Source organism: Talpa europaea (genome assembly GCF_964194135.1).
Source record: "Talpa europaea genome assembly, chromosome: 3".
NCBI classification, from domain to species: domain Eukaryota; kingdom Metazoa; phylum Chordata; class Mammalia; order Eulipotyphla; family Talpidae; genus Talpa; species Talpa europaea.
The window spans coordinates 134,454,927-134,477,939 of record NC_140069.1 but is presented as its reverse complement, the minus strand read 5'-3'; the positions used below and the strand labels follow the sequence as shown (position 1 = coordinate 134,477,939).

Here is a 23,013-nt window from a genome sequence, read left to right as displayed (position 1 = left end):
CCCCGCTCTGGCTCTGGTGAATTCTCTCACCTCCCGCCCTTCTGACTGTACCCAGTGCTTGCATAAATAAATAAATAAACAAACAAATAAATAAATAAATCTTGGGGGGGGGAAGAAAAAGACGAACTCTACATGTTGAAAAGGGATTAAAATGTTAAGCTACCACTTAACAATTTTGACAAAAGTCAGTTCCAAACCTGAGTTACAAATGAGAAGTTTTCATCAACTTTTTGTCTGTTAAGTTTTCCTTTACAGGAAAAGAAGCAACTGCACAGTCCCAGCCCTCTATATATAGAGAGGAGCTCTGCTCTAGGATGTCCATTCCATTTTACTGGATAAATGCTAGTCCATTTCTAAAGCTACACTTTATTTTTATAACATCCCTACTTGTAAGTCAAAGAGCATTTTCATTAAAAATTGGACTTTTTTTGTATATAACTGGGGTGTAGGCCAGAGGTGTAGGGGGTGTGAGGACTCACCAGAGACAGAGTGGGGAGCAGAACAGGTGGATTTACGGAAATACACTGCTAACGGGAGCAGCAGGTGAGGCAACAGAGGTTTGCTGCCATGTGGGTTAGTTCCCTGGCTGGGGATTGAATTCTGGATGTGGTGGTGAAACCACTGAAGACAACCCCTAGGGAGGCCCAAAAACTAGATTTTCTTTAAAAATGATTACTTCTTTTAAAAAACCACTTTCTTCACAGCAAAAACAACAACAACAAAAAAAAAAACCAACAAAACAACAACAACAACAAAAAAAACCCCACCAGCAACTTCAAATTCCTTAAGAGGAATCAACTGTTCTCCTACAGCACCAAGTCATAGCAATGCACACAAGAGTAGACATAGTAAAAACTGTCTTGGTGTAAACAACACAGCACAAATTTCCACTAAAAGATCTACAATGTAGACTCAGTCTACAATTATTTATCATGTCACTTTGGTATGCAAGGACTGTGCTGGACATGTTCAAGAACTGACTTTGCAGAAGGACTGTTGAAGAGGGATTTAAAATTAAGGGCCTTAAGGGCCTTTGTCCACATTCTGACATGTTATATGAACTTTTTTAACTGCAGGGTTGAAAAATAGGTCTGTCCTGCATCTGTTCTGACACCTTTCACCTCCCGGCTAGAAGACCCCTGCCTTCTTACTTCCCACCTGCCATTCCATGCAGCCTGCCTTTCTCTTCTCTGCCCACATCTGCTGTTTACAGTGCAGAGAGGTGCAGGGGGTTATGAGAGAACGATACTTGTTCCACAGGCACCTGAAACAGATTCAGGCTGGAAGGGGGCTGATCTATGAAATCACTTCGTTACCACAGAACAAAGATTGCTCAGCTTATTTTTCACTAAGATGACTTCCAACAACAAATTTTGGAGAAGCTAAGGGTGTATTTCATCCCACAAAGAAGCAAACACCAGGGGACTGTGTCTTAAGTCCCACCCTGCTGACATGAGTGAGCTACTGCTTTTGGAGTCTGGAAGGCCCTGATGTTCTTTAATAGCCTGCTGTGGTCTAGTCGTTGTTGCCAGGCATGGTTTCTTCACCCCCATCAGAAGTAGCAACACACTTCATCCCCCCAACACTTATCGAGGCATTGAGCTATCTGATTGCAAACAGATTTCAACATCTCTTTACTCCTCCTACATGCCACAGTGAACCATATTCACCTTCCTTTGGAGTAAACACTGTAGCCACCTCAGCTGCATCTGAGTTTGTTAACAAGCCCTCAGGGGAAACCATTACCCTCCTTGCCTTTAGAAATAAGCCCTGGTCCTTACACTGAAGGGAGTCAGAATGTGCCTCATATTTTCCACTATGTATAGGGTTCCCAGGACACGCACACTTCACTGGAATATACAAGGTACTGGCTGGAGTCTTAATGAAATCAAGGTTTCCCAGACTTTAACAAGTTACACCTAAAGATTGCCTCTTCCTAACTGGCCTATTTCTAATCTCTTCTCACTATAATCAATTCTGAATAGACAAATCTTAAAATATAATTGAAATGATAATAACTGTAATTCCTGAAGCACTATCTACAAGCTTGACATTTTGATAGGAGTTTTATATGTATTATCTCATTGAAATCTTTTTGATTCTGGGGCCTCCTTGGTGGCACAAGAGGTTAAGTGCCAGCACAAGGAAGGTATCCACAGCCACTGTAGCACAAGCTCGATCCCCAGCCAGGGAAGTGACCCACATGGCACAGTAGACCTCTCCTGTCTCGCCCGCGGCTCCTCTCAGCAGTGTGTTTCAGTCAATCTGCCTGTTCTGTTCCCGACTCTGTCTCGAAACATCTCACCCCCCTGCAACTCTGGCCTGCACCCCAGCTCTTGTATGCATAAAAAAATAAATCTTTAGGAAAAAAAAAAGAAATCTTTTTGATCTGTCTGGTGAAAATTTATTCTCATTATAACGCTAAGGAGACCAAAGCTCAGGGGTCAAATTTCTCAAGATCAAAGTAGCAGAGCTAGAATTTAAACATGCATCTCTATGACCTTGATAGAACTCTTTTTTCAGCCACCAAACTAAACAGCCTCATGGAAATCATTTGTACACCAGCCTACCATGGCCTTCTAGTATCTATTACAACCAATCTAACCTTTAGCTGATTTTTAATATTTTGGAGGAGGTGATCCCCTGCTTGTGAATTTCTACAATGTCCATAGTTTGCACTACATAATTCAACAGTGAAATATACTCTGAGTATATGGTTCACTATGTGTTCTACTTTAATTGATCTCCTCAATAATTGCATAATTTCTTTGAAGACAACACAGTCTTTAATTTAACCCTACCTAGTAGGGCGATGTCATACTCATTCAATGACATTCGAGACAAACAGCTGCAGTGCATAATGTGGAGAGCAGTCCTACTATGAACCAGGCACTGATCAAAGTATTGCACATGTGTGGACTTACTCCATTCTTTTAACACTCCTTTTATTACCTTCATTTCAAGGAAGAAGAAAGCCTGGCCTGAGTTCAAGTAAATTACCCAAGGTCAAACAACACAGAATTGGGATTCAAACCCAATAGTTGGATTTGAAGGGCCACACTCCTAACCAGTGGTTAAAATGTCTCGGTCTATTGAAAATAAAATTGTGTCAGGAAAGAAGAAAAATGGTATGAGGATGATCTTTTCTGTCAACAACCAACAGAAGGGACCAAGCAGGGAATGATGTAATTTAGTTTTAAAAGCTACCTTACTCGAGCATCCTATTCTGCAGCACCCTTCCTAAACATGCCTAGAGGAAAAAAATCTCCATTATTTTTCCCATTTACTGAAAACTTGTTTTATTTCAAAGTCAATGATAAACATGGGAAACAAATTTCACAAGAAGTCATTAAAGTCAGTTCTCTCCCTGCTTAAACATGGATTAATAATCCTAACAAAAAGCAGTTTCTTTTATGGAGGTTAAAGGAAAACTAATCCTGAAGTCTCCTGATTTGTTGTCTATCCTGTGGTCCCTTTGAAAACACAAAGTACTAATCATGGATGGAGGTGGAAGGGATCATGCTCAGTGAAATAAGACAGAAAGAAAAAGAAAAATACCGGATGGTCTCACACATAGCAGGAATCTAGAAAACTTAAATAAGGGACCAGGAAAAAGAATAACTATAAGAAAGAAAATATCAAAATCAACAAACAACTATGAACCAGAGACACTCTATGGGGGATGGGGGGGTGGGGAAAGGAGGGCTTGGGGTCAAAATAAGGGGGTTGTAATTGTATAGGGATATAAAAATAAAAATTAAATTAAAAAAAAAAGAAAAGAAAAAAAAAAAAAGAAAACACAAAGTACTCAAACCTTGTTGCTTTCAGTCTAATAACAGGGACAGAATAGGATAAAGCAAAAGGAACTCATGGTCCTGACCAGCAGGCTTGAGCTGAAAGTCAGAAAGACTGGATTAGTTGGTTGGTGTGGGGTGGGTGAGGACTGCTTATGAACCAACCTACAGTATCTTATGAGCTAAGCGTGTTAAGCCCCAAGCGCCAATCATGACAATCTGAGACACAGCATTTCTCTTTACAACCCCTAGGTTGGGACAGACTCGCCATCCTCAGTTATCCCCCACCCCCGCCTCCACCTGTTGAGAGCCATGGTGACTGTAGCTCCTTGTTGCATCTCCTGAGATGCTGCAACTGCGGCCTCTGCCAATGACGCCACCGCCTGGGTAGCTTCTGATGCTTGCGTCGTCTGGATGGTCATTTCACCTCCCTGTAACGTGGCCCAATTTTGTTCTACCTGAGGTAGAAAAGAGGTGATGGTGAAGAATCAAAGTCACATAAGGATTATGATTTTTAAGTCATTTCTAACTGCTGTGTGCTCAATGAATTATACATTCAGCATGACCCACGATGTATAGAAATAGTTTGGAGTATGCTGTCTATTGTGCTAAAAAAGAGTTGTTAGAGTATACATTCAAATTTGCTTCTATTTGCATAAAGAAATTCTGGAAGGACACACAAAAGAAGCCATTGAAAAGATTTTCCTCAGGGTATGTGTGCAGAGGGTATGTGTGTGCAGGTTGGAAAAGAGACAAACAGAAAGAAAGATTTTTCACGCTATACTTTAAAATATTTTCTGAAACATCTGGGTCATATCAAGGTATTATGTATTTAAAAATTAAACTAAAGATTTTCCAGCAAACCATAAATGTAATTCTAAAACAAATGTAAACTGTACAAAGAGAATATATTACAAGTACTCCAAAAGCCAAATATTTTTACTTATTTCTCCTTTATCTTTGCAGAGGTATTCTATGTGCAAACATATCTACACATGCGCTGCTGTTTCCCCCTTTCTACTCCTTTTTAAAAATGAAAATGACTGCATATTCTAGATATCTTTTTGTACCATGCTTCCTCCCCTCCCCCCAAAAATACAGTTCTGAAATAACTATTTTGGAAAGAATAAAACTGCTTGATTCATTCATGATTCATAATAATGGCTGCACAGCATACTATATAGACACACCATGATTTATTAAGCAACCCATCTCTCAATGGGCATTTAGGTAGTTTCCAGTCTTTTGCTATTACAAACAGTACTGCAATGAATATCCTTATAGACTCCTTTGTATATGTATGTTAGTCTATTTATAGGGTAAATTCCTAGAGCTGGTATTGCAGATAAGAAGTTACTTTGCATTTTTATTTCTGATGAATGCTGCCAAACTCAGCAAAGAATTTTTTTTTTTTTAATTAGAAAAAATTGCTTTCCTTTTGGTGGGAAAGAAGTATGACCAAACAAAACAAAGCATACTATCTAGTACTAGAGTATATGAGAATTCAGCTTTGCTAATAAATCTAGCACATGGTTTCTCAACCTCAGTAGTGTTAACATTTTGGATCAGACAACTCTTTGTTGTGGGGCTGTCCTGCGCAATACAGGATGTTTAGCAGCACCCTCGGCTCCTCAGGTAACCAGATGCTAACAGCACCTTCCCCAGTGATGACAACCAAACATATCTCCATACTCTCTGTGGGGTTACTCCTGGTTGAGGACCATTCATTTTAGTACAACAGTTTTCTTCATTCTGGATACCTGTATCTTCAGTCCATTTTGCTCAATAATTAGTGGTTAAATGGTTTTCCTCAAAAACAACAAGCAGCAGGGGCACTGAAAGCCATTTCTGTTCAGAAACCTGGTAGTAATAAATCAGCTCAGGCATAATATTTCTATGAACTCTTGGATCTCAGAATATCAGCTGGCATTCTGGCAGTCCATGCTTCCCACCGTTGGGGCCCAGTGAGTAGTTAACGTGAACCTGTATGTAACTGTGTCCCAAGAGAGTCCCATAAGCTCTAGGAGAGGCAGATATTTAAATGCCTCCTACTTTGGTTCTAGTACCATACTCAGTTATGACAGCACTTCTCAGAATATTTGCTGAAAGCTTCCCAGAAAATGAGACCTTCCTTTGAGCAACCCTTGTATTTGCCCGGAGTTCTCACTGCAGTGGCCAGCAAGCCTTCAAGGTCCATCATTAAGAGGCAGAGATATCTCATTTCCTTCCCTTAGAGCTGCAATATTGTCCATCCACAGAATCACAAAACTCTTGCTTCTCAAGGTAGTTATGTGTGTGATCTCATTATTCCAATGAGCATCACTACAAACTAACGTTGCTTTTAGACAGCAAGTGATGATACCAACTCTTAGATGGTTGATGATTCCTCTCAAAACTTGGGTTGAAGCTGGCCAGCCCTGGCACCTTTGCCATTAAATAGTCTTCCTCTTTCTAGAGCTGCTTCTCTATTTTAGCTTCCCCAATGTTGGCCTAGTGAGGCTCTCCCAAGTACTTACACTCCAGTGGTAACAGCTTAATAGTTACACATTTAGTTAAAACTGTATTTATAGTATTAACATTAGAATGTTGCCCTACAGAATATACTTTTAGGAATTTCAGTTACAAGGCATGGAAAAATGAATGGATGGCAGTAAAGAGTGGAGAAGAAATAGGAAGAAGCAGAGGAAGAGATTTCTATTCAGAAATATGATGGTGATAAATAAATCGGCTGAGATGTTAACATTTCTTTGGAATTCCCTATTCTTGAGTGCCTCAGTTGTGTTTGCTTGAGCTCTTTTTGCTCTCCCTTTCCATCTGTTGGGAGCCACTGTATGGTTATTGATGCCCACAGTCACCATGTCCCAAAGAAAGGGCCACAAGCTGTAGGAGGGAAAGACATTCAGAGAATGTGCCATTAGCTTTTTTGCTTTTCTGAGAGTGATCTCTGACAATGAGGCTCTTCAAACAGGCCCTCCAGCTTTGACGACCCACCTGTGGTTGTTCCATGCTTTCCTAACGCCACACCCTAAAAGCGCTTTTCCCTTCAACAGGAATATAATTCCCATCTCTCCAGCCTTTGCCTCTTGCTTAGCCTTCTAGTCTGAGCTCAGATGAGACTAAAAGAGGCAAGTTAGTCCAGGACTAAGGAACCTCCTTGTATTCATAGCACCCAGGGCTGCTTCCATGAGATCCTTATCTTCCTGCAAGACTGTTTTTCTCTACCACTTATCTGTGCGCTCCTTAAAGGCAAGAGCAATCTTTATCTTCCTGTGACAATAGCACCTGGTTCTGAGAAAGTGTATATGACTGGATGGATGAAGGACATGGTTCTTTATTCCTATTTTCCTACACTGCTCTTCAGTTTACCATATTTCATAAAAAAAACCCACCTAAAATGAATGGTGCTACTTTAAAACAGTTATATGTACTGATAGTTCAAAATTTATATCTCTGATATCTTTGTACTTTGGGTTTTTTTTCCTTCTTCTAATAGAATCACATACCAATCTATTTCATTCTATTTCAAAATCAACTTTTCTCACACATAAAGCAATCAGTATTACCAATACCAAGGGCGGTCTTATCACACAACAATAAATTCTCAAATCTACTTGTTTTTGTAAATAAGCCATCAAAATTTAAATTATACAAATATTTTGAAATCAATATACATAAGTTTATTTCAAATAATTTAAAATTTCTTTCTTTGTTAATTTCTAAATGTCTATGTAACTCAACACTAGTGACTGATCACAAAAATCTGCAAAGAGCTGATGAGACTCAATAACAACAAAGAAAATAATCCAGTCAAAAAATGGGCAGAAGAGCTAAAAAACTTCTCGGAAGAGGAAATGCAAATGGCCAACAGGCATATGAAAAAATGTTCAACATCACTTGTAATCAGGGAAATGCAAATCAAAACTACCATGAGATACCATCTTACACCAGTGAGAATGGCACATATTAAAAAAACTAGCAACAACAAATGTTGGCGAGGATGTGGAGAAAAAGGAACTCTCCTGCACTGTTGGTGGAAGTGCAAACTGGTCCGACCACTATGGAGAGCTGTGTGGAGATTTCTGGACCTACTAAACATAGAGCTTTCATATGATCCAGCAATTCCACTCCTAGGTATTCACCCAAAGGACACAGAAACATCAATTCCAAAGAGCACCTGCACCCCTATGTTTATAGCAGCACTGTTTACAATAGCTAAGCTTTGGAAACAACCCAAAAGCCCCAAAATAGATGACTGGATCAAGAAGATGTGGTACATATACACCATGGAATACTACTCAGCATTCAAAAAAGATAAACACATGCAATTTGCAGCAACGTGGATGGCGCTGGAAGGGATCATGCTCAGCGAAATAAGCCAGAAAGAAAAAGAAAAATACTGGATGGTCTCACTCATAGCAGGAATCTAGGAAACTTAAATAAGGGACCAGGAAAATGAATAACTATAAGACAGTGAAAATCAAAATCAACAAACAACTATGAACCAGAGACACTCTATGGGAGGTGAGGGGCGGGGAGGGGAGGGATTGGGGTCAAAATAAGGGGGTTGCAATTGTATGGGGAATATAAAAATAAAATTTATTAATAAAAAATACAGTATATTAAAAAAATAAAAAATAAATGTCTGTGTAACTTGTTTTATGACCCTCATTAATTTTAGGCTACCTAAGGTTAGGGATTTTATTTTCTTTTGTAACTACTTAGATTATTAAGTATTCTCAACGCACAGGGAGTAGTCAAACAGACTTGAGAGACCATATGTTAACAGAAGAGACAGCCCTCAGACCATCCTACTTATAAATGTAAGTAACTGTATGTTGAAGGCAGCATAGCCTGATGATTAAGAGCTCTCAACAGTAAGGTTGGATGACAAAATTATCTTATAACTTCTAAAAGCATAGATATTGTTTATTTTTGTAAGCTAACTCTCTGTTCCTTGGGAGAAAAGATGCTCAAGTACTGGGCAGTAGGATGTTTCTACTGAGTCACCTGATGTAACGTCCCTGATAGAAGGTCTTCTGTGACTTGATGTGGTCTTATCTTCCCCAAGTCGGTGAGCTATTTTGACTAATTATAGTTCTTTTGGTTCAAAACCAAGATGCTAACAACCATGTCAACATCTAAGAAATCAGAAAGCAAACAGGATCACCCCGTGAAATCTAAAACGTGTTGTCACTTTCTCTTATAACCTTTGCTTCTTCTCTTCATTTGATTTTTGTTTCGACAAAAGTCTTTTCTTCCTCTTTCTCTCTCATTGATCCCCCTTGCCTCCCATTTCCCTTGTAACACACCCTCGCCTCTTCATCTTCAAAGGGCCAACAACATTTTAGGGACCAGACACTCAAAAATCAAACAAGTTAGTAACTTCTGTGCACTCACAGAAAAGGGGAATGAGATGAATTTACAAAAAATGATTCAAATTACCTAGGAGAAATTTAAAAAATCTTTCCCTCACCACTTGAGATATATATATCTGTATCTTTCTCTTGTCAAATGCACCCCTCCACCCCAAAAGAAAGTGTGAGAAGAGCTAGATTTTTTTAATACCTGACTAAATTTGGGTATTTACCAATAGGCCCTTTATATACATACTTCACTCACTCCTTGAACAGATGACTTTAAAATGATGTTAGTATAAAGCCATAAACTAAACTGTTTCTTTATCCTTCATATACATGAACTTTCAACTACATTAATTACTTTCATAAATGTGAAATTATTAGTAAAATCAGCTTCAAAGACGTAGTCTCCAAAGAAGTATTTAGGAAGTTTTTTTTTTTTTTTTAAATAGTGCCAGAAAACATTCAGTAGGGCAATATGGTTGATAACGGTGAATAAGGCAGAAAGTTCCAACTCTATTAAATTTGCCCACCAATACTTTCCTCTTCCTCTCACTCTGAAGGAATGTCCTTCAGTTTTAGTGTTTGAAGACTGATAAATTTTTCTCTCAGTTAATCCATACAGTTTTCATGTTTATAAACTTTAAAAAAGTAAATGTCCTGTTAACCTTTACCTTTCTACACTGAAAACCTAAATGTCAGCTCTTGCCCCAAACTTCTCCAACTCCCAAGGTGGGAATAATTTTTCCTGAAGACAGAAGTCACTTTGCAGCATCTCTTATAGCTGGGCAATAGTTGGTTTAGGTCCACTTCTTTTCACTAGGCAGGAGCTCCTGAAGGGTGGGGTCCCTGTGGGCTGACTCCACACATCTAGCACATTCGCCTGTAGGACAGCAGGGATTCTACACAGAGGACCCCAGCAATGTTTCCCTTCTTTGCACTAGCTGTGAGACTGTTATCAGTTCTCTCCCTTTCTGAGATGCACAAAGGAAAGTGACTTGGTGGTATTCTAAGCAGAAATGCTCCATGATTTGAACAAAAGTGAGAAAATGCTTTTAGTTTTATATCTGATTCTGCTCTTTAACATTTGTTGGCTATTTTTCAAACTTCAGGAGTATACCACACTGGTACCTTTAAGGAAAATTCCACGGTGATGTAATGAACGCTTTCCTAAATCTTCACTGGTGGCTTGGAGCTCAGAGCCTAGACAACCTTTTCCTAAATGCATTACCCCTGCTTCAATACTCATTCTGACTTTGGTAAGTCACCTAGCCTCTCTATAAATTTCAGTTTTCTCATCTATAAAATGAAGATGGTAACAGAACCATCATGGGAATGAGCACTTCACCAAGTACTCAATAAAAACAAGCTACATTCAGTTTAACATTCCATAATCATCTTGATTTTCTTGTGAAGTATTTTCAGAGGCATGCTTAAAATGTGACAAACTGGGTCAACTGATTTATAATTATATTTATCCCTTCATAGATGCTTTAGTTAGCTCCAGTTTTAATCATCTAATTTTTTTCCAAAGATGAAAATTCTCTGGAGTTCACAGCATAAAAATAAAAGACTAATCTTCTTTTATTGTGTATTATACAAAATGCTATATTGCTAATGTAAAATTATAAGTTCCTGACCTCTGAATCACAATGATCCATGAATTTCAATTGTTATAAATAATGTACACAGCCTAAGACACTTCACAAAACTAAGTTTGGTGTTTTGAAAGGTTAAAATAAAAGAATGCTACTAACGTGTAAGTTACATAGCATCTCCTCCTATTTCATATCCTCTCCTATATATTCAAGTATTTCAGAAGTAAATAGAATCCTCTCTCTTACCTCTCCATCAGCCACAGCAGAATAATTCACTTGGGCAACCGTGACTGTGGTTGGCAATTCTGAAGCATCAGCCAATGTGGCTACTGTTGCCCCTGTACCAACCTAAAGAAAAATGTAGAAAGTGATACATGTGTCAATAAATGGGTCCTTCTTTACCCAGAGTTAAAATCCAACTGACATAAAAACTCAGCACAGGTAACAATTAATATGCCTTGTAAGATATCTAAGATTATATAAGATTATCTAAGACACTAACATGAATTTCAGAGTTTAACGTCAACCAACTACGTTAATGTTAGGAAGCCATCACTTTCCACCATGGGTGTCCAGTGTCAATCAACCAGCTTTCTCCTCTTTTAGTTTTATATCAGATTTACCTCAGAAGGTATGTGTTTTACCTCAGAAGAGGTAATTCAGAAGGAATATTCTCTGGTCACTGATAGAATGAAATGATTAAAAATAAAAAGCCATTTTTGCGGTGCTTTGTTTTTAGAAATGTCCAGGAAAACTATTTGTAACTTTGTATTCAGAAACAAGCAAACAATCAAAAATATTCCAGATTTCAAAATTTAGACCTCCAGAAGGTCGTAGGAGGCTATAAAGGTGACACAAGTGTTTACACAAAGAAAACTTTCAACAATCTGAGGTGAGGCGCCCACTGACCCACCTCAGAAACCACAATATGTGACCACAAGGTTTACTCACCTGGATGAGCGAGACAGTGCCATCAGGGTTACTAAAGGTCTGGACTACGGTCTGCGATGGTACAAGATGGGCTATACTGTGCGTGGTTGTGGCCTGTGTTTGTGTTTGCTGGTCTTCAAAAGCATACAAAAGGTCCTCCCGCCCGTGCTGTTTATAACAGTTTTTAACTATGGTCCGTAGTGCCTGCGTCCATGAAACCTGTCACCAAAAGACCAGAAATGCACATTATGCCACTGAATGTTGGTTATTCAGTCTACTATGGAGTAAGTAGCAGCTTATTTACCAAACCAAACCTCACACAGAAAAATTCTTTATGGTTATTTCCCATAATCTGATTCTGACACAAAGAAAGTCAGCACCAAATACCAAAGAAGGTTTCCCATTTGTTTCCTTACTGATCAAAATCTGGTTTAACTTTCAGGTTTTAAACCTTATTCTAACCCAAGGACAACTTTTAAACTTGTCACAAAAGGTTAGTTACTCTTTTGTCATGAATTTTATGTCAAGATTCTTAGTAAACTCCTAAGCCATCTGAAAAACATGCAGAAGTAAGGAATGATGTCTAGTCTTTCTTCTTTTTTAAAAGTAAGTTTTGTTATCAGCAGACCCACCTGGTTGATTTCATGTGGCTCCAATTCTATATTTATCTTTATCAACAGTGACACTTGCTAACCACAAAAAAAGACATTCGTAAGTCTTCAAAGTGATTAATACTTTTACTTCACATTTCTTTGGTTTTTCCACTCACCTCAATAAAAACTGAAACTGTTCTAGAAGGCAACGATACAGAGGGAGTGTAAATTTATGGACTCACCCCAGCCCTCTCTTTACAGTGATGAAAGGATGAATGGGAAAGGCTATGAATGAAGCACAGAATACCTAGTTTCTTTTGCAGACAGACTTGACTGTTACACAAATGATTTTAAATTTTTTAGCAAAAGAGCTGGAAACAACAAAAACTGAGGTGAAGCAAAGAGACACCAGAGGAACCCTCACCCTCTGCTTTTGCTCTTCTGTGCGGACATCGCTCCGGACATTTGCCCAGGGGATATCTTCAGGCCACCAGATAGGCTTGCAGCTTTCTTTGCCCCAGCCTGGTTTTCCTCGGCCTGTGGAGTACTTGAGCATCTCTGGAATAAACGCCCGAAGCTGGGCCTGCAAGAGGAGAGTGGTCATCAGCAGTCATGAGATGCATCTATATTTTGGGATGCATCTGTATTTCTCACCAAATTCTAAGATTATGAAACAGAGAACCTTCGTGGAGGGTGGGTTCTTGAAGTTCAAAATGTGACAGTGAGAACCCATAATTTCCCAGGTTGCTTCAGCTCCACAGGTGATTGAGAATTACTTATGTTTGCAAAGTACACCTGAAGCTGCATTTCATCAACATGTTCCCATAAGATCAAGAATATCTGTCCCCCAGTTTGAGGTTTGCCTCCTAAGATACTACTGATCCTTTAGTTTAGTTCCCTTTTACAGTTCCCCTGCATTACGGTGCCAAACAAAATCAATGTGTTCTCAACTTTGTTCTGGAGGTACAGAATAATTAGTTAGACAAGGGAGAAATAAGGGGGTGAGGAGAAATCATTATTTGTAGATGATATGACTTTGTACCTGGAAAAACCCCAGAGAATCAAATGAAAAACTACTATAAGTAATAAGAGAAAGCAGCAAGGTGGCTGGTTGCAAAATATTTGAAGTTAAATAGGCCTTCAGCTTAATAAAAAGGGAAAATGGGCCTATAACTCTTGCAGTTATTAGTAAGAATGTCTTCAAGTCCAGCATACAGATATAGTAACAAATACGTGTAGTCTTAAACCCATTATGGATTTCATTCAAATTTATTTAAAAAATCAAACCCAGACTGAACTGGTTTTAAACCATACAGTCAACTGCCATTCTTCATTTCCTGGCACCATAATCACATTGTGCATATATGCTAGGGGAGAGGGCCCTACTTTGTTAATATTCTTAATTGCTGACAAAGATTTCTGGCAAGAGAAGTTGTTTATCAAGTTATGGTCTTATAAATCCTCCTCAGGTCTGATGCTTCCCTTGTAACCTGATGGTCTACAGCACATCTGAGATAAGTAGCACCCACACTGCATCTGCAGCTTCAGACCAGAGGGAGGGGAGAATCTTAGCAATGAGTTAGACTCAATGACAGGGGTTTGTGGCTGTAAAACAGAAAAAGAAAAGGAGGAACAGGAATACTGAAGTATTAACAAGAAAATGAGTGCAGCAACACTTTTATATTAAAGACTCTATATAACTAGCAGGTGTTTTTATTTAAATACTACATTAGGGGCCTCCCTGATGGCACAAGGTGTTAAGTCTCAGCACTATCAAGCTATCGCCAGCCAAGTTAGATCCCTCGGGCCAAGGAGCTGACCCACATGGCACAGCAGACCTCTCCTGCCTTGCCCACTGTTCCCCTCAGCAGTGTATTTCAGTAGATCTGCCTGTTCTGCTCCCCGCTCTGTCTCTGGTGAATCCTCTCATCCCCTGCACCTCTGGTCTATACTCCAGTTCTTGTATGCATAAACAAATAAAAATAAATCTTTAAAAATAAGTAAATAAATAAATACTACATTACCAGAAGAGGATAGAAATTAAATGTGTAAAGCAAGTTCTGGTTGACAGTATCTACATAGTTAATTCTTCTGCAGAGCCTGCCACTCTACCTCTTTCTAAGTCCCCCTCTTCCAGACAGTCCTCTGCCTACAGGATATGATATAATACACTCTGTATATATTTGGCTCTGCTAACAGAAATGTATCCATTTGCAAACCCAGGCCATCAGTTGCTCATGAGGTCACTTCTTCAGTTATTTTAAGAAAGTGCATCTCAAAGTCATTTTCCCCTTTATCCTGGCTTCTTAGGAGTGTCTTTTCCCAGCTATAGATACACAGAAAAGGAAAAGGCTTAATCCTCACAAATAATATGTTTATTTATACACACACACACACATATACAAACACATACACACACACACACACTAAAGTGGCTTTCTCAGATACATAAACTAAATAAACTGCTACCAGAGATTTTTTTAGGATCCCCTTTCCTCTAATCCTGTAATAGTTTTCAAAAGGAGAGTTCTTCATATCCATACCTAGTGGAGTCTGAAGAAAATGAAGAAAGCAAGTTAAACATCTCTACATTAACAAGGTCTGGTGTCCAGACTCGCTGTCCAGAACACTTGGCTGAGAGTATGTTCAAATTCCACCTGGGACCCCATATATTCTCTAACTCTGATGACTTTTTCAGTTTCTGATCCCCACTTATTTGCACTAATAGTTTCTTAGACTCCTCAGTTCTGGGCCTCCCTGACACTTGACTGTGGACACCTTTCGTCCTTTCTTGCTTTGGTTCTCTTACACCAGGTTTTCCAGTGCATTTCAAGGAATGCATTGGTTACTTGAAATACAGGCACATCATCAGTCTCATATGATTCCCCAGACCACTCCAAGCTACTAGACTTCTCAGCAAAACCTTTGCCAGCAGAACTACATTTCTTTCCCCCAGACATCTAAGCTCAAAACCTCAGTCGACTTTACCACTTTCTTTCATAACCCATCTAGGAACTCATTCAAGTTCCATTCCTTCTCCTTTGAAATCTCTGTGCTATCCATCCCTTCTTCTCCAGTCCCCTTTTCACTTCCACTTTCTAGCCCAAGGCTAGCTGGCTAGTCCAGCTGGCTTTCTTGTGGAGTTCCACATTCTACCCCTCTCTTCCTCATCCCACATATCCTTGACAGATTTCCCTAGATGCTACAAAGCTCCAATGCTCCAAAACCTTCCAATAGCCTTTGACAAGACTCTGCTGTCCAGATTTTCAGGCCTGCCACAATCTGGCACTACAGTACCTGCTAATCCCCACCAGGCAGACTTGGTTCTTGTTAGGCAAGTCTCTACACTGTCTTATGAATGCTGAGTTCATTCCTGCTTCTATGCCTTTTGATATGGTCCCCCTACTGAACTACTTTCTCACGCTGTTATTCCAATGCCACCACTCATTCTTTAATGCCCCCAAAGTACTACATTCTTTGTGAAATATATCGTGACTATTTCTCTTGAGTCACCTTTTGTATAAGTCAATAAGAATAACTAGTTCTAGACTCAGAGAGTTTGCTCTGAATCCTAATTCTCTCTGAATCTCAACTGCAAAGTAGTAATAATGATAAACTTACAGGGTTAGTTGACTTGATCAGAGACATACAAAGTGGCACTGAGCAAATAGCAGTTTTATTATTACTTCAGTCATCAGCGATCTTTTCAAGTTCAAAGAAAGCCAACTTTCTGAAATGGTTTTTTAATGTTAAACACACTGTGATGTACACAAAGACATGTACCCTTAGTTTTTCAAGGTGGGAATAAAGAAAAAAGGCAAGAGGCAGAAGAATGAGTTTATATGCATTTGTGTAAATCTGGCTGAGGATGAGCAGTAAAGAATGCTAGAATTGGGAATGAACCAAAATGATCAAGTAGCTTATTCTTGCGTTGAGGTATCAAGCTATAACCAGCTGGCCCCAATGTATAGGGAGTTTAGGTGATTTATACTGCTGTGAATCTGTGAGCATTAAAACAAGTGCACAAGCAGATTAAGTAATGAAAATGATTAGAAAATGTGACTCAAATATAACCATAATTAAAGGAGGGCGAGAGCAAGCAAGCCTTTCAAAGATGTTTTGTGCACTAGAAACCTCTGAATGAGCAATGTTTCAAAGTTCTAGGAAGAAGACAGTAGAGACTAATATGGAAGGCAGAAAAACAAATAGCAAGGGAAAGGTTACTTCACAGGCAAAAGCCGTCATTAAATTAAAAATGGAACGGGGGTGAATTAACTGCTTGTGTCCAAGTCCAATTCAGAGATAAATCTTAGCTTTTCAAAGTGCTAATTATCAACTATACAAAATTTACCACCACATCTAAACAAGTGGTCATACCGGGGATGAAAGATACTCTTTTCCTTTAAATGCAAGGCAATAATCTGACTTCACTGAAAAAGGGCAATTTTCCGCCAGGCTATTTTTATACTGTCCCCAAAAAACAGTATTAAGGCTGAGGGGACTCTTAATAAGGGAAAATTAGCTGTCCAGTATAAAAAGAGTTAAATGATTCATTTCCAGAATTCAGCACTGTGCTCTCATTACCAGTTGGATTAATTACTGGTCCTGGAGAGTTTTGGAAACCCAAGCTACTCAATGTGCTTGTTAAGGAAGGTTGGTCTTTAATCCGCAGGGGAGACAATCAACAGGATCAGCAAAGGTAAAGCCTACCCTCTCAGGCTGGCCTTTAATTGGGCTGCAACAAGCTTTTTGAGCCTCTCCTTCTGATTTAGGACTCCGTTTGGTCAGTAAACCCAACCCAAACCAGCAGAGAGTAGAAAATGCCACTTCTTTCTAGGCAGATTCAGCAAAGAAAAAAGGTATCAAATTCATGCCAATGGCAGTCAAAGTAAAGGTTATGTAGTATCTAGAGGTGGTTTTCTTTTTTCTTCTTTTTTAAAAATTAATTAATTTATTTATACAAGCACTGGGTACAGTCAGAAGCGCGGGAGGGTAAGAGAATTCACCAGAGCCAGAGCGGGGAACAGAACAGGCAGACTGACGAAATACACTGCTGAGGGGAGCAGCGGGCGGCAGGAGAGGTCTGCACGCCATGTGGGACCCTCGCCAGTGGCTGGGGATTGAACCAGCGCTGCAGAGGCTGCGGGCAGCTTCGCAGCCCAGCACTCAACCGCTGCGCCACAGGGGAGGCCCTAGAGGTGGTTTTCAATGGAAAGACTTTCTGAAACTCTAAAAAGTTTAATCCAGCCAAAAAAGGGAAATAATTCTTGTTTCTACCTGTCAGATGTTTTCTACTTGTCAATTTAGTGAAGTCTTTACTGTCCAACACTGTATTCTACTTACATGTTCCCAAAAACCTTTCTCCTCTCGTTCCCTCTTTCTTTGCCCTGAAGATCCTGATGTCAGTCTAGTTTTAATTACCAAGGAAAGGCCTTTCTAACCAAAATTCTTGTCAACTCCACCTCCATTGAAGAGGTTGGAGAATACATAACAAATTTAAAGAGAAGGCAGGTAAAATCAAATCATGTTGAAGAATTATATTTACTATAGCCTACAGGAAAAGATATTCCAATATGGCAGGAAAGAAACCTAGACAATTTTCAGACTGTGGCTTCATTAATTTAAAATTATGAAGTTCCACATTGATAGACCCAATTATATTCAAGTGTACAATTAAAGGGCATTACAGAGCAAAAGCAAAATTATCATTTTGTTCACTATGTGTTCAAAATTGATTTTTTGTTCACTATCTTTCTCAAAATTATATTTTCACTCACTATTTACACCACTGACCTTGGTTCACAGAGCTAATGAAGGTGGCCTTCCTTATTAGAAATACTAACCCTGTATCCTGCTCTCTTAGTTGAACCAACAGAAACTCTGGCTTCTCTTCATCTCATTTCCCCATAAACCACGTTCCCCTAGAAGCATGAGAAGAACAAGTTTGAAAGGAAAAATAAATATAGCTTCAGAATTAGTGAACTGGAGGGTCAGCTAGTGAAGAAAGTTAGAAACCTCGTCATAACTCCTCTCTCAAGCCAACATTTCTGCTTCTGTCTTCATACCCCACCAACCCATCAAATTGTCTCCTCACTAACATTCTTGTACAAAATTTAAATATCAGATGAAGTAAAACTCCTCTTTTCAATTCACCTTTCCCCCCAATCCAGGCACTTATCCAGAAGCATTAGTGTGATGAACATCCACCCTCACAAACCAAATTATATGCATTTACATAATTATACACTGGAAAGGGACCGTTTTACCTGATTAAAAAAAACACAAATGTACCATATTTACATATTTTAGTACAACTGATTTGAGTCATTGCATATTTTGTCATAGAGATTTTCTCATGATAGTACAATCAGAATCATCTCATTTTCAAAAATAATCCATGGTAGGGCCTCCCCGGTGGCGCAGCGGTTGAGCGCTGGGTTGCAAAGATGCCCGCAGCCTCTGCAGCACTGGTTCAATCCCCAGCTGCTCCCTGGCCACCACAGGAGGGTCCCACATGGCACGCAGACCTCTCCTGCCGCCCGCTGCTCCCCTCAGCAGTGTACTTCGGTCCTTCTGCCTGCTCTGCTCCCCGCTCTGGCTCTGGTGGATTCTCTCACCCTCCTGCGCTTCTGACTGTACCCAGTGATTGTATGTATAAATAAATAAATAAATAAATCTTTAAAAAAAAAAAATCCATGGTATATAAGCTTTCCATTTTATTTAGTCATTCCCCTATTGATGAACATTTAGGTTGTTTAGTTTTGACTGCACAGTGGAATCACCTGGGGAGTTTAAACATTACAAATACCTGGATCTCATCCCCAAAGATTCTGCTTTAATTGGTCTAGACTGTGGCCTGGGCACTAGGATTTTAAATTCCCCAGATAATTCTACTGTGCAGCCAAGTTTGAGGACCACTGACCTAAAATACTTTTTATTTAGCCTTTATTCTTCTTTTAATTTTTTTTAAATTGTGGTAAACTACAAAATTTACTATTTTAACATGCAGAATTCAATGTCATTATGTACACTCACAGGGTTGTACAACTACCACCACTATTTCCAGAATCCATTCATCATCATCCCAAACAGAAACTCTAACCCATTAAACAGTTACTCCCCATGTCTACTCCCCCCAGCCCTGGTAACCTCTATTTCACTTTCTGTATGTTGTTTCTATGCATTTGTCCATTCTAGATGCCGCATATAAGTGAGGTCACACCACATTTGTCCACTGTGTCTGGTTCGTTTTACTTAGTCAGGGGAGAAGAGGTCAGACTTTTGCTTTTTCAAAACCAAATACCATTCAAAAAACCTAAACTGATGACTATTTTTTTAAGTAAAAGATGTCAAGACCTGACAATGACTTCTTCCTAATGAAGCTATCACTATGCTGAATGTTTTTAAAGGTTTCCCTGAAAACTGGTGAAAAGTTACTACCCTGTTGCATCATCACTCCAAGGGAATATTAAGGCAACAAAGAGTGCCCCACTGTGAGTTGGAGGAGAACGGTAAGTACCAGGGGGAGAGAGGGAAGAGGAGGAGGAGTGGTTTTAATCAATAACACTGGACTGGTCTTTCCAGAGATATTTCTACAATTATAATCTTTGCCTGGATCTCTTCTAACACATACCCCAAAAAGACAACATCCAAGAACAAGAGAATCTTATAGGACTTGAGTACTGTAAAGTGCAGAACTGATTTTCCACTAGCAAAATCATTATTATTGTTTCAAGACTTTACAAAAAACAGTGTGATTTCTTGAACTCAAAGTGTAGTCTGGGAATCAGCAACTTTGGGATCACTTGGGGGCTTGCTAGAAGGCAAAATATTCACAGGTCCTGCTCCAGTCCTACTGATTTATAATATGCATTTAAACAAATAAGATTCTCAGGTAATTAATTCCCGTGCACACTCAAGTTTGAGAAGCCCTAATCTGGACCATCCACTGGTCTCTACTTTGAAGAATCCTAGAAAATTTGGTTAATCTGGCTTTCAAAATCTCTGAAAAAGATGACTTCATCATTTCATTGTAAATGAACTCCTGGGATGCAGAATCTATACCAAGTTCTTGATTTCTTCTGCTAAGCTTTATCTTATCTCGTTTCTTAACCCAATTCTTAAGCAAGGCATCAGACAGATATGGGATAAGTTCTAGCCACTATTCTTAAAGGTACCTAGAAATTCTAGTTTTGTTTATAGCATTAAAAATACTACAGAGTTATGTATTTTTAACCACCCACAAAAAAGACTTTATCAGGATCAAGATATACATATAACAGTAAAAAGAGAAGCTTTTCAGATAAAACATTCTATTTGCTAATACAGAATTACACTTTCACCAAAACCAAAGACAAATAAAATATGACAAAAACAAAACTACATAGCTGCTTCCTAAAAGAACAGGATATTTAGATCACACAGCATTTAAGATACCGTGTTATATGTAATATCAATCTATATAGGAGACAATTTTGAAAGTGGTTATAGAGCAAGTCAGGAAATACTTTTAAAACTATAAATATTTATTTTTAGTTTAGCTGAAAGATTCAACCTGAGTGATGATAACAATATAGTTTTATAGAAGACAGAAAGAAGAAAGCACTAGTAATTAGGCCCTGAGCCTAAATTCTATATATCAAGTTTGCTTCACGAATTGCTGCTTCGATTTATTATGGCTCAACTTTTCAATACATTATCACCTGTATTGTCCCACTTCATTGCTGAGTGAAATAAAAATTCTAGGTTTATTAATTTTTCTAAGTGAAAAATGAGTGAGAAATGGTATCCTGAGATTATGCAAAAGTTAATGCACAGAGCATATATAATTAGTATTAATAATACCTAGTGTGATACTTTAGTTTTCAAAGCGTTTTCCCATACAATACAACTCATTTTTATTTCCTCTGACTCAATAAGGTAGGAGGGCAAGTATTTCTCACTCTCAGAAGAAACTGAGAACCAGAACTAAAATGTAATAGATGTGATTCTAACAAACCTTGCTAACTTTCTAATTGGTAAAGAATTAAACAATGGAACACATAACATCAGAACAATAATGAAAATAATTTACTCCCTTTGGATAACTCAGGACTCATCCTAGAATTGTATGTAAAATTATGTCTGTAAGTTAGGGTTTTCAGTATAAACATGCAGAGAACATGATTAATAGAGCTGTCTCACTAAGCCACGTCCATTTCTACTATAGCACACTTTTACAATTCTGGAATTTTATCCCTTTCAGGAAGTTATGAATTACCCATATGGTCTGAAATCTAGAACTTATATCAAAGTAAGTTAAGCTTACTTTGTCCTTTATGTCTACAGGCCATATCTGAGCTCTGTGCTTCCTTAACTATGAAACAGGAATACACACACACACACACACACACACACTCACTCTCCCTCTGTCTCTGTCTCTCTCTCTGGAGGGTGAAGATTAAATGAAATACCCCTGAAAAATAATTAGTGTGCCTTCCAACATATAGTAGCTATATAATTGAAATATAGGAGAAAAAAAGTTGTTGACATCTTCACTCAAACATAAAGAAAATAATTTTCAGACAAAACAAAGCAGAAACATCAAGTTGCATTAAAAATTTTTAAGTTTAATATGAAATTAGTTTTCTGTGTTTAAAAGTAATTCATGCTTTATTAGGCAAAGAAAATGAAAATCACCTATAATGCCACCACACAACACTCAAAGTCATGATAATTTGTCTAAGGTTTTACAGATGCACACAGGCAAATTTTATGTGCATGCTTTAGGCAAATGAGACAGATGAAATCAATTCTGTTTTTCCTGAAATAAAAGAAAATCTAGTCCCCAAAAAGAAACAAAAATAAAGCCCTAAGTACCTCAAATTAGATTATGAAAAATGCTATTTTACAACCAGTTTTTAACTTAATATACCATAAAGTATTTCACTGCAGTAGAGAGCAAATCATTATTCTTTATGTCTAATATTTCACTAAGTAGTAAACTTCTACTCTTTTGAGCCTAAACTGCTCCTCTCTTCATGCATATCCAAAACACCGAAATACCACTACTCCAATTTATTCAATCACGTTGTTCTCAGATTTTTCTCTTATATAATGAACACACATCTTTGCTCACCCAGAGGGCATATTATGCAATTTTAAATTCTGATATGTGCTGCAGTCTGCTCTCTGGAACAACTGTCCCAATGTACATTCCTACTCCTAGTGTATCAAAGTGCTTGTACTCCTATCCCTTGCCTATCTAAGGTTTGAAATAAAATCCTGCTTTCACTACCATTAGTAAAGAAAAGCTTTAGGATCAATAAGGGGAAAAAAGATATTTGATTCACATTAAGAAATGTCTGAGGAACAAAATAAAACTTTTTTTTTTTTCTTAATGACTGAGGGTAGAAAAACCCAGGATCCAAATACTCATATTCAACTGGGAAGTGATTTTCATCATCTTGCTTACTCTTCCTCACCATTCTTCTGTTTGTATATCTGTCTTTTTTTTTTCAAAGATTTATTTATTTATGCACACAAGAACTGGGGTACAGGCCAGAGGTGTGTGGGATGAGAGGATTCTCCAGAGACAGAGTGGGGAACAGAACAGGCAGACTGACTGAAATACACTGCTGAGGGGAGCAGTGGGCGAGACAGGAGAGGTCCGTTGCGCCATGTGGGTATCTCCCTGTCCGGGGATCGAATTCATGCTGCAGTGGCTGCAGACTGCTTCATAGTGCTGTGACTTAACCCCTTA

The 23,013-nt window shown here is 38.6% G+C and overlaps 1 protein-coding gene across 3 annotated transcripts in view; it reads right to left on the bottom strand.

Moving 5' to 3' along the window:
• The window catches only part of NRF1 (nuclear respiratory factor 1), a gene marked incomplete at both ends in the record, with an annotated part of 81,094 nt that overhangs the window by 30,170 nt on the left and 27,911 nt on the right, over positions 1–23,013 (bottom strand). For all 3 annotated transcript variants that reach the window (XM_084229984.1, XM_084229983.1, XM_084229985.1), the window contains 4 exons: positions 4,095–4,252; positions 10,996–11,097; positions 11,701–11,898; positions 12,697–12,855. In XM_084229984.1, the coding sequence (XP_084086110.1) occupies positions 4,095–4,252; positions 10,996–11,097; positions 11,701–11,898; positions 12,697–12,855 (617 nt within the window). The remainder of the gene's footprint in view (positions 1–4,094; positions 4,253–10,995; positions 11,098–11,700; positions 11,899–12,696; positions 12,856–23,013) is intronic.